Here is a 12,273-nt window from a genome sequence, read left to right as displayed (position 1 = left end):
ATTTCATGCTAGTATCTTGAAGACTTAAGATTTTAATTTCTGTCTTTTAGTGTTGGAGAATCTGATATATTTCTAAAAATGGTTACTTCTAGGCAATGTTTTCCTGATTACTTTAAGGTCTTTCTTTTTAACTGTGTGTTAAGCAATTTTAGTATTATATGTCTGGGTTTGTCTTTACTTTTATTGACTTTTGGGGGGGATTTATTGACTTTTCTTAATGTAAGGATACATGTCTTTCAGAAGTTCCGGGACATTTCAGATATTTATATGGAATATTTTATTCTCATCCATTCTCTACAGTCTCCTCTTTTATAACTACTAATAATGAATATTGAAAATTCACATTCTCTTCCTTGTCTCTTCAAAAATCCTATTTTATCTATTAGTCATTCTCTCTGCTGTGTTCTGATTCTTACATTCTTAAGTTCATAAATTATGTCATAGGCTTTATCTAATCTGAATTTTTATTTCAATTTCTGTTTTTTTGTTCTACTAATTCAATTTATTCTTTTTAAAAAATTTATCAGGATTTATAGTGTCTACACCTTCTCCACATATTTTCTCTTTCCTCTTCTTAATCACTTCAATGTACTTTCTTTTCACTCAACTTATGATTTTTCCATTATTCACAGTTTTAAAAATCCAATGCTGTTACTTGCCGGGATTACTCTTGCCTGGACATTTTGTAGTATTTTTTTGTGGTATCATGGTCTCTAAAATATTACCTATGGATGTAATGCTGCCTAGGTTGCAGGTATATTGTGCTTTTGAGAGAGCTGGGCATCCCAGGATCTTTACTGACACTTAAAAATTATTCAAAACTTGAGATAAAGCTCAGTACTAGAGGCTTGGGTTTGATCTCTAGCACTGCAAAAATTAAATAAAAAGTCAAAATAAATTGCATTTTTGTATAAATTGTATAAATTTACAGATTGGAATATAAGCAAATGGTGAGATGGGAGGCATTTCATTGCCTTACAAGCAAAAATTTCCCTTTCCTCCCATCCAAATTGATCAGTGACAAATGAATCTTGTGTTTCAACCTGCATCCAAAGAGAAGGTACACATTATCACGCACTCATGCACGACTGGAGCTAGTATTAGGTGTGTTATTGACAAATTATCTTGTTTACAAAGAGCCCCTTTTACCCATCTTGAGAATGACTTATAGGTTAAAAGTGCAAGTAATTAATGCAAAAAAGTTAATTTTATATGACAACTGAATGATTAAAAATACAAAGTTAAGATTATGGAAAGAATACCTTGTTAAATGCTTATCTCAAAATACAAACCATGATTTATATTTTTAAGTCCCCAAAATGATAATAAAATATATATATATGTTTTATTATTTCAGTTTTCACTTTGGAAATGTTTTTCAATGCTTATCTCTCCAAGTAGAATATAAGCAGAGATTGTGATTTCTTCTTTTTCACCTTAAATTCATAGTACTATATACAGTACTTCATATATTAATATTAGTAGACATTAGGCAAATATTCGTTCAATGAATAAACAGATTAAATAAATGTGTAAACAAAACATGTGTGTACTATCCTTTTTGTTTTGAGAATGACAAAACTTATGAGGGACACTTTAATACTAAGAAATTAAAATAAAAGATACACAATGATGTAAGATGACTTTTGATACATTCATTAGATCCCTGTGGAAAATTTTCCTGCAATTTACTTTGAGTTTTAAGTATAGCCACCTAGGGAATGCCCACTAAGTATTTTTTAGGGTAGGCTTAACATCCTTAAGCTTATCATCTATGATCCTTTCACTTTAGTTGTCCTTTCTGGACAATCTTCCTAGTTAAATAATCTTAATGGTATTCCTTCAAATAAACCCTTACATACCTCAAATGTTTCAACACTATTTTGTCAGTGTCACTAATATTTTTGAGATGAACTGATCCTACCATAAAGATATCATAAGGGAATATAGTTTCATTTTTATATTTTGGTTGAAAATTATTGTCATTAACTAAATTTCAACACTTGCTTTTTAGGAAAATACCCTAATCGAGCTTTGGACATATATGAAAAGCATCCATTGTTAGATATGCAATAGAGTCATATATCTATTGTAATCATCCTATAACTTTTATATATTTATATATTTTCAATTATATTTCCATTGACAAGTCTTTATAAATGATGTTTATTCATTTTTTATTTAAAATGTTGGATGAGAGAGAGGTTATATGTAGAGAGATGTGCTCAGGGCACTATAATTGCTTAGGAATCTTCCTGTGTTTGTCCCTAAAGTAGGACATCAAGGTTGTACCTAAGTCACATAATCAGCATGAATTCAGGCTCATGTACTGCAGGTAAGTGAGAGACTGGCAAGTTGAAAGATGGACAATGAGAAAATGAATAATGTCAAAAGAACTTTTGGAAACTAAGAGTACTACTTCACACTGTATCAGAGTTGGCCTTACCATCACTTGCCTCCCAAACTAGTGACAACATTTCTAAATTTTACAAAAATATCACTAAAAGACCAAAAGATAAATATTCATTGGTAACCATTTGCTCTGCATTGAAGCATAAAAAGTTTCATTTACAGATTGCTTTTTTCTTGTTGATAGGTTCTGTTCTTATAAAATGGAAAGCATTACAACAATTTAAATTATAAATCTTTAGGAGGTAATTATTATTACTGTTTTCATCCTCCCCTGAAAGATTTAACAAGTGGTATCAAAGGTTTTCCAAAAGTCAAGTCTTATTCCCATAACACTAAATAAGTCTCCAAGTATTTTGATAATTGCTTTAGGTAAAAGTTATTTTTAATGTCACACATAGTTGTTGTAGTAAATCTAAATATGGACATAATTAAATCATTTTTAAATGCCTTTTAACCCTTTGAAAAATAAAATTAGTTCTGATGCTTTGAGGGATTTTCCTTATGCCTGAACAAAATTTGATATTTGAAGTTTACCCTTAAAAATGTAGCAACAATAGAAACCAAATAAAACTGTCTAAGATATTTAAAACCAGAATTGAAAAAGCTTTGAATCTGATACTGTGACATATTAAAATTAGTTCAAGATAGCAAAAGTCAGCAAAGGAAGATACAGGATATTTGGAGGATTTGGAAATAAAATTACTATTTTTCATCCATTGCCTTTAAAAAGTTGTTTTGTGCAATTATTTTATTATGATTTCCCTAAATATATATGTATTTTTGAAATTGACTAAAAAAAACAATAAAATTATATCAAGTGAGAAGAGTTTTGTTTGTTTGTTTGTTTTCCTGTGTAAAGTCCATGAGGATAGAATAGGAGTTAGAACTTTGGCAAATATAAAACAACACCAATATGCTGATTAGGGATTTAAAATAATTTACAAAATTAATTTAATAAAATGCCTGGAACAATGTCTAACAATTATTAACAAAACAACAATGAGACTGTCTGCATTTAACAACACATGTAAGGCAAATGTTGAATTAAGGTAAAAATAATATGCAGTGAACTGATATCTGACATACGATACAATAAAAATTAATATCCACATTGAAGATCTAAAGTTATGACAATATGCTTCCTAAAATCCTTCTATAATTTCCTGATTGTGTTGAGCACAGTTCATTGTGGTCTAATAAGATGCCAATTGGAATATTCAGACTACTTCTTAAAATAGAACACTACAATTTCCCTACCATGCCAGGTAAAATAATTTAGTATATTCATTTTAACAAAAGGTTCAAACTACAGTGGTTTTTTTCTAATTTTTAGTACTAATTCTGGTTCTTAAAGATATCTATAGTTAACATTCTACTTTTCATGCTGTTCCTAAAAGGAACAATATATTTACTCTGAAAGTGTTACTTTAACTCACCCCTAAAATTTACTTTATGTGGAAAAGTTTCATCATAAAAAACCCTACTATTTTTCTGTATATCAAGATTGATTCAACTACACTGGATGGAACAAGCACAGATGTTGATATCAGACAAACTGGGTTTCTACATCTAACTTTACACTGTGACCCTGGGAAGTTACAGAATGTATTACAAAATGAGAACATTTCCAGAGTCCTCAAAGGGTAACAGGGAATTTAGAAAGAGCCATTACATGTGCTGAGCACAGAGCAGTAGAGAACACTCCTGGTGTGAGTGCCACCTTCTCTCTTCTCCATTCCTGACACATCTCAGCTAATTGGAGATCAGTGAAAAAATAGTGAAGTTACTGGAATAAATCAGCTCCACTAATAGGCTCATCTGTTTTGCAGGCAATAATTACACATTTCTAAAGTAACAGTCACTGAGATCAAAACAATGTTTTTTAAAAATGTATTTACAATTTACAATTCATGTGTAGGGAAAGATCTTTTCAGGACAACAATTAGAGAAAGAACAAATTAGCTATGTCTGTGTGTATAGTTTAATTTTGTAAAAATAAAGAAATATACCCAATTTTATTAACATTGAATGTTCATGGACAGGTAACAGAAACAAAGCTATTTCATAGAGCAATCTACACCAACATCCAAAAATATCAAAATAGAGTTCTCTAAAAGAAAGAGCCTTTCTTTAATGGGATTGATAATAATTAGAAGTTCCCATTATTTGTCCATGAATCCTAGGAAAGGTGCTACTTCAAACAGGATTCTAGTAGAACTTGGCACAATAAATTTAACTTTTCAACCATCCTGTTACTTTTTCACCATCTTGTAGCTTCAATCACTCAGACAATCTCACATATACATACATTTATATTAAAACCACACATGACTGTAAAGCAGAGAACTCATTCTAAAATTACATTTTCTACAACAAAAGCAGGTCACCATATTTTCGTCCAATATCTTTAGCGAAAATGAATTTTCCTCACGGAGCTGCTGATTCACATACGCTATCATGTTCAACATTTCAGAGGTGTGTCTCTAGGAGGATTGTTTGATCATGTGCAAGAATTCTAAGGCATTATAAGTAGTTGTTCCACAGGACAAGGACGGCCCTGGCAATGATATACTCTTGGTATATTTAACAAGTCTTTAGTCTTCAGATGCTACCAGCCAGACATAGGGAGACATTCATAGTCTACAGGTGGTTGGCTCAAAAGTCAAAAATGTGTTTTAAAAAATGTTTATGCAATAGCACCATAGGAAATATTTCAGAAATGAATTCATTTTTTCCCCAACATTGCATTTTTAAACTGAATCTCAGGAAGAGAGGGAGAGAGAGAGAGAGACAGAGGGGAAAAAAGATTTTTTCAATTCTCACAAGGCCTGTTTCCACTTCATCTAATTTTTTTAAATATACTAACCATGACAATATCAACAATAACAACTACAATAATAATAGGTCAACAATGAAAGACAGACAATAGCAGCAGTAGTAACTTGAGTGTGGTCCATCCAGACAGGCTTCTAGAGGAATCCTGTGCATACCTCGTGGGAGTTTTCTCGTAAGGTTCATAAGACATCACAGGTTTCTTGGATTTGGTGTGAAAAGGCAGCACTTACACAGAAGGAACTGAATTCACCAATTGACTGGGCATTTTCCAGTAATTAAATAAATGATGATCAGCATTTGCTTTAATTGACACTATTGACCTCTTACACTAGTCAAAATATAAGAACAATGAAGTGGTCTCAAGATCATTCATGTTTCAAAGAGGTTAAGCTGGCCTGCAAGTGAAAAATAATGAAGCTGAAATATTCCAGTTTCCAAACATCAGACAGACAGACACACACACACACACACACACACACACACACACACACATACGCACTTAAAGTACAAACCACCCTCAAAGACTCCCATTTCACATCAGCTCATATGGATCTGGTTTACATTGTATCTGAGATACAAAGTCAAAGCAATTATGCTAAGAAGAGGTTTTTCCAGTTTATGACCTGCAAGATCAGTCCCAAATCTTGAAAAATGATCAAAAAGAACACTTGCAGGGTCACTGCCCCTGAATTGAACTGTCTGAATTGTGAGGCATCTGTTTCAAGCTGTGAACAGAAGCATGTAGAGTCTTCCTTGAAGCACAGGATGCCCCTCCACCAGCTTTATCAGCTCATCAAGCACGGAGTTCAAATATCTTCCTAATGCTGATCAGGAGTGGCTGGAAACTTGTCTTCTAGTTCAGAGATCATTCTGACCTTACAGTTTTCTTTTGTTCAAACTCATTATATAAAATCATTTGTGCTAATATCATCAGTTAAAAAAAATATGTCTTCTCTCCATTGTGCACATTCCTTTATGTTCTGACAGAGGTTCTGGTGTTATTTTTTGGTATGTGTGGTTTCTGGATATCTTATGCTTTTGTATCTTACATAAAATCCTTTCTTGTTAATTGTGTCATCTGTATGAAAATGAATTAAAATGGCATCCCCAATTGAATAGATTTCTTCTGGTGGCTGAAAGAAAACAATACAAAATAACAGAATAAGTCAGTTTTTCTTCATGGAATTGCATGCTTGGGAATGTTTTTCTTTGGCATATAATTCTACTCTCCCAACAACCTTGACCAATGAATATGATTGACTGCTTCCTTTCACTGATGAGGAAATTTGAGACTGAGAGAAGACAATGTTGTGCAAGGCAAGTCAGTGCTATAGCTGGACTTTGAACCTGCATGATTCTGTTTCCACTTCCCTCTCTAGAATTGGTATTTCTTCCCCCAACCCTTAAAGCAAAATTTTGTTGTCCTTTTTTTTTTTTTTTTGGATACAAATTAGAAAAGGAGGTCAGAAAATCAGAAAATGTAAAGGGTCGTTAAATTTGTTTCACAAATTCCTGAGGCAAAGCCACTGTCAGAATCTAAATCTTCTATTAACTTTTACTTTAATAATTTAAGTACCAAGAAATTTACTTTTTTTTCTTTATTTCACTTGTGATTTGGGTAAGAGTTCAGCAGTACTATTTAAGCAATAGTACGGCAGACTTTCAAAAAATTGGGAGTAATATCTTTACAACAGAGTAAGTATTCAGAAGACTATTCAATGTTAATTCAGTGCATCCTGGGAAAGAAGCATTGAGAAAATCTTTTTCTTCTCATTTCTCATGGTGATCTTTTCTGTCCTGTCTCTGGCACTATGAACATGCACATGAGATGCTGTGGAATGAGCCATATTCCTACCGCACAGGCTCAGCCCACATACCAGCCGCTGACCCTGCCACTCCCACCAAGAATATCAGCTGAGAAGGCTGCACATACAGCACCATATTATTTAATTAGAATGATATGCATATTCTTCCTTTCAATATTTTAATTTAGGAAGCTGATGAAACTGTCAAGTTTATGTGTTTAAGTTTATTGTTTTTAGATTATTAAATATTTAAATACTTATTGCACAATAAAATGTTAGAACATGCTTGAGATTACTGAGTATTTAAATACTGATTATAAATCAACAAGTTAGAACATGACAGTAACCAGAAGGTATAACTACCAAATTCATCTTGCTCGGCGAATATAATCAGGCAAATTCAGTAAAAGTGGAAAAGTGGGAGGGGTGGAAGAGGCACACTCATTATATTTCTTCAAGCCATTAATAATAGAGTGTAACTTTTTGCACAAATATTGCAAATTTCTAAATGTTACATATAACATTCATCAATGAATAGGCCTTTTTTGAGTTACATCTATGGTATCCCCTTGGTGGTATATTTACCCCAGATCCACAGAATCGACCAAGTCCCACTGCTGTGGAATCGAGACCATCAAAGAGCTCAACATAGTCATAGCCACAGTCAGCTTCTTCTTCCACTTCAAAAGTCTGGAAGGACAGTTCAAGTCGAGAGCCTCGTTCAGACACTAACAACCACTCGCAGTCCACCTGTCCTGGGTAGTTGTTGTCTCCAAACTGTGCATGCGAGTACAGCTCCCTGGGTTTGGGGTCTGCTTTCAATCGTCCACCACACTCTGCCAGGAAAGAAAAATGAGACAAGTTAGTTCACTGAGCTTCAACAGGTCCAATTTCAAATTCAGTGTATTCTGACATTTTCTGACTTTTGTTTCCATTTCCAGGATCAGATATGATTCCACAACCCAAGTGCCAGGGTACAAAGGAGCAGGCACAGGCCCCAGACACAGGCCGCTTGGGTTGGAACCTCAGCTCTCCAGCACCTACAAGGTCAATGTGTCTTCTCTGATACATTGTTTTCTCAAGGGTAAAAAACACTGATGAATGTACCTTTTTTCCTCCACATCCTAAGCAATACTTATTGTTGCTTGTATTCTTGATATAGCTAGATTATCGAACCAACCTAGATGCCCTTCAATTGATAAACAGATAAAGAAACTATGGTATATATACACAATGAAATATTATTCAGCCATAAAAAAGAATAAAATTATGGCATTTGCAGGTAAATGGAGTTGGAGAATATCATGCTAAGTGAAATAAGCCAATCCCAAAAAACCAAAGGCCAAATGATTTCTCTGATAAGTGGATGATGATACATAACCCAGCTGGGGGGGAGGCAAGAATGGAGGAATGATGGATTATATAGAGGAAAATGAGGAGTGGGAATGGCTGGGGGGAAGGAAAAATAATAGAAGGAGACAAACATCCTTACCCTGTGTACATATATGATTACACAAATGGTGTGACTCTACTTCGTATACAACCAGAGAAATGAAAGTTGTACCCCATTTGTGTACAATGAATCAAAACCAAAAAACCCACAGATTAAAATAATGGCACCAACGTTAATGGGTTTTTAGGATTTATACACGAAAATCTTTTTAAAGACTTCTCATCACATAACTCCTCTCGATAATTTTTTCATTGTTATTATATCTAATAGTTTTTAGTCTAAATAACTCTTTTCATGGTAAAAAGACCAGAGTCCAAACCTAAGTTTAATCTCAATAATGTCAGAACCCAGAATCCAGGATAAGAAATAACCTGAAATTCAACATAATGTGTAAAATTCATGTGTGTGCACTACATAAAAGTTCTACATGTTATGTATCGCACCGTATTACTTTACTTAGAAACATTTATCTAACTTGATCCAGAAAAACACATGCATAAATTAATTATAGTTATCTTTGGAATTCCAGAACCAATTCAGTTACAGTTGGTTTGCTTGCTATAATGAAATATTTTAAATGCTCCTTTTGGCTTCTTTTTTAGAGAGATATTAATAAGCCTATGATTTTCCAGTTATTAACTTTGTCACAAGAGGAAAATACATCAAAGACATAAGTCAGTGAATATACAAACTTTTAGCTTGTTTTAGAAGTTAAAAGGTTTCCAAAAATGTTCTCAGGAACCTTTAGTAGTTAGAGCCCCAAACTTTATAACAACTAGAGATTAAGCTGAGGCCATGGGAGGCCACAGTGCCTGCAAACCTGAAGGGAAGGGAGAAAAGAATGGGGTCTGAAAAGTGTCAGTAGACTCTCTGTCCCTGTTTACCAAAGGCTGAAAGGGTTTCTGGGAAGTAGGAATTTAAGTGCTAAAACCAGGGAAGACCCAGGAAATATACAATTTGGGAAGATCTGGAGAAGCTACTGGGTACCAAAACACATAGTCAAGTGGGCCCAGATAATGTCTTGTAAAAATGGATCAGGCAAATGAAATTCTTACTTGGATTTTCCATATTTGTATCTCGTGCTTTGGTGATTTTAAATAACAAAATATTTCTGAATTTTAAGGCATGAAAACCCAATCAGGCATGTCTGTATGCACCGGAGGACACTGTCACAGACAACTGCTCTTTCAGGGACCTTCTTGTTGAATAAATTATGGAAGAATTTCCAACTAGGTTTCTAATCACAAGCATACCTGTGGGGGAAGGTTGCTACAGTCAATCTAACTGTCCCTCTGTCTTGCAAATGGTAAGCTGCCCATCTTGCACTGAATATCTTGCACTATCTAGTGACATAGTGCTATTGTTACAAATGTATACACCCACTGAGGACGAAATTCTGATCACTTTGGGGATTTCGTTTCCCTTGTTTTGCAAACTGGAAGCCAAGCATCCTCCCTTTTCCAACACCATGTTTTCTTATCCCAGGAACTCTAATCATTCTTGTTCTCTTCCTGTGACAGACTTCCACAGTCAAACAACCTGGGGACAAATACAAACTTTGCCTACCCTGTCCCACAACTTCATTTATATTTTTAGCTTTTGTTTAGAGATATGGTTAGTGCTTGGATTCAAATCTAGATCCTTGCACACGCTAAAGATGTGCCCTACTGAGCTAGCTCTAGCATCTCATGACCACTTTCAAAATGGGGATCATAGACAGTACTCACATATAAGAGTGTATTCATATATGTAAATGCGTGGATGGTGTCTGGCACACAGTTAAAAGTAAGTGATATTTTAAACTATCATCATCATCATTATTTTTTGGTAAGAACATTCAAATGCTGTCATCTATAAACTGGGATCCACTCAGGTATGAAATGATAAGCCAGAAATATTGAACAACAATTCAAAACACTGTTAGTGTGCTATCCCAAAGGAAAAAATATATTATCGAAGGCCAGTAAAATCATGTTGTGAAAAATAGTTCTGAATTCAATATGGAAATATGTCAACCAGTGAATTTCATTTGTAGATTTTTAAAGAATTCTACCTGATCTCCAGGTTTGGTATAAATCGATGGGTTTATTTTGTTTGCCAGGGTCAGCATTTGCATTGCTTTCAATAAGCTTCCAGAAGAACTGAAGGGAGCACCAGGAGATGAGGAGGAGGCTCTTGCTTCTCTGTGTCTGCTTCACAGAAACAAGGTAGGGAAACAAAAACATCCAAAAGAGGCCTCCTCTGCCAGCCCCAGCCTGGAACAAAACTCCAGGAGGAAGTAAGCAGCTGAGCAAAACGGGAAAAGGGGTTTCACAAAGTCTTCAAGAATCTAAAAGTCACAGGAAGGTGTCATTATTCAATTTGACTGGAAACTGGCCTGCCTTCGAAACAAATGCCTTAAACTACATTTAAGGATATTTTAAAATGCTGCCCAAAATTCCCTTTTCATCTGTTTTGGTGATCGCACTTTATTCCCATGGATCACTGCTATACTAATAAATCTGAAAATAATGTTCTTACCATAAAAAAAAGAGAGAGAGAATGTAGCCTAGAGGATGAATTTTTGAAGGATGAATATTTGAATATTATGTGCACAAGACGTGTGATTTTAATATGTCCTGAGAGAAAGTCCATGAGCAAAAGATAATAGGCAGCCTGAGGGCAATTGCTTGTTTTTGTTTTTTTTTTTTAAGAGGCCCCATAGCTATTCCAACTCTGGTCAACAGCATTTAACAAGTCCCTTGAAAAGATGATTTTTAAATTGAGTCAACAAATTTTTGGCGAATATCCCTATTCATTTATCAAGTCAGAAAAAACATAAAACCAGTTGCTTAGTATGTCAGCAATATTGTTTTTGAATCAATAGTTTGAAAGTACTTTATGAGCTGCCAGAGAGAGAGTCTTTCACAGAATTCTGGGAAATGGAAATGGAACTGAATAAGAAAGATAACTGGAAAAGAAGCCAAGGGGTGGTCTTCATTTGAATTTGGAAAGACAAGTTTGTTTATTTCCTGATAAAGTATTACATTAAAGAAGAGACCCTGTAATTTGACTTACGAATGCTTTTAGTGGGCATCTAATTAAATTGATTTTTATCGAAATAATTTCCTTTCCAAGAAGCATAATACATTATTTGATTTTTAAAAGTCATAGACAAGTAATATGATGCTTTAAACGACAAAATGACCTCTGAACAGACAATGCCATGTTTAAAAATTACATATTTTCTCTCTAAGTTTCTCCCCTTTGAGAGAAGACAATATATCTCACTACAAAATTAGTTTCTTTCAGTTAGTTTGATTTAGGCTGGAGTAGTACCAGTTGTTGCCTGAATAAAGCAAACTTGGACTGAAAATCTGAACCAATTGTCAGAAGAAAAAAGATATCTCACCAATAAAGTTCATTTTTCATGGACTTGGGTAATATTACTTATGAAAAAATAGCCACAAAGCTATATACCACAACAATATTTCTAATCATCTGACTTTAAGTTATAGTGTTAGAGGTTTTCATTGCAGATCAAATCGAAATTGAACATAGAAATGTAAGCAAATTAAAATGTATACTTGAGGACTCATCTGTAACAACAACATGTATTCTAGAAAGCAGGACATAATGCAAAAATGCTTTACACATGTAGTAAAAGTTGACAGATATGGTACTGGACTGGGTTGCCTTGTCAGCAAAAATGAAAAGATAAACTAAAAATCAGAAGCTCAATTTAGACTATAAGACAACTACACACAGGAATTTCTTCTATTGTCCTTA

The 12,273-nt window shown here is 34.1% G+C and overlaps 1 protein-coding gene across 4 annotated transcripts in view; it reads right to left on the bottom strand.

Moving 5' to 3' along the window:
- Positions 1-3,332: 3,332 nt before the first annotated feature.
- The window catches only part of Tll1 (tolloid like 1), a 205,719-nt gene continuing 196,778 nt past the window's right edge, over positions 3,333-12,273 (bottom strand). For all 4 annotated transcript variants that reach the window (XM_047551066.1, XM_047551067.1, XM_047551068.1 and 1 more), the window contains 2 exons: positions 7,638-7,888; positions 3,333-6,380 (listed from right to left, as the gene is read on the bottom strand). In XM_047551066.1, coding sequence (XP_047407022.1) covers positions 6,246-6,380; positions 7,638-7,888 — 386 coding nt within the window. In that variant the 3' untranslated portion in view covers positions 3,333-6,245. The remainder of the gene's footprint in view (positions 6,381-7,637; positions 7,889-12,273) is intronic.

This window comes from Sciurus carolinensis, chromosome 4 (assembly GCF_902686445.1).
Source record: "Sciurus carolinensis chromosome 4, mSciCar1.2, whole genome shotgun sequence".
NCBI classification, from domain to species: Eukaryota; Metazoa; Chordata; class Mammalia; order Rodentia; family Sciuridae; genus Sciurus; species Sciurus carolinensis.
This window is presented reverse-complemented; position numbering and strand designations above follow the sequence as displayed.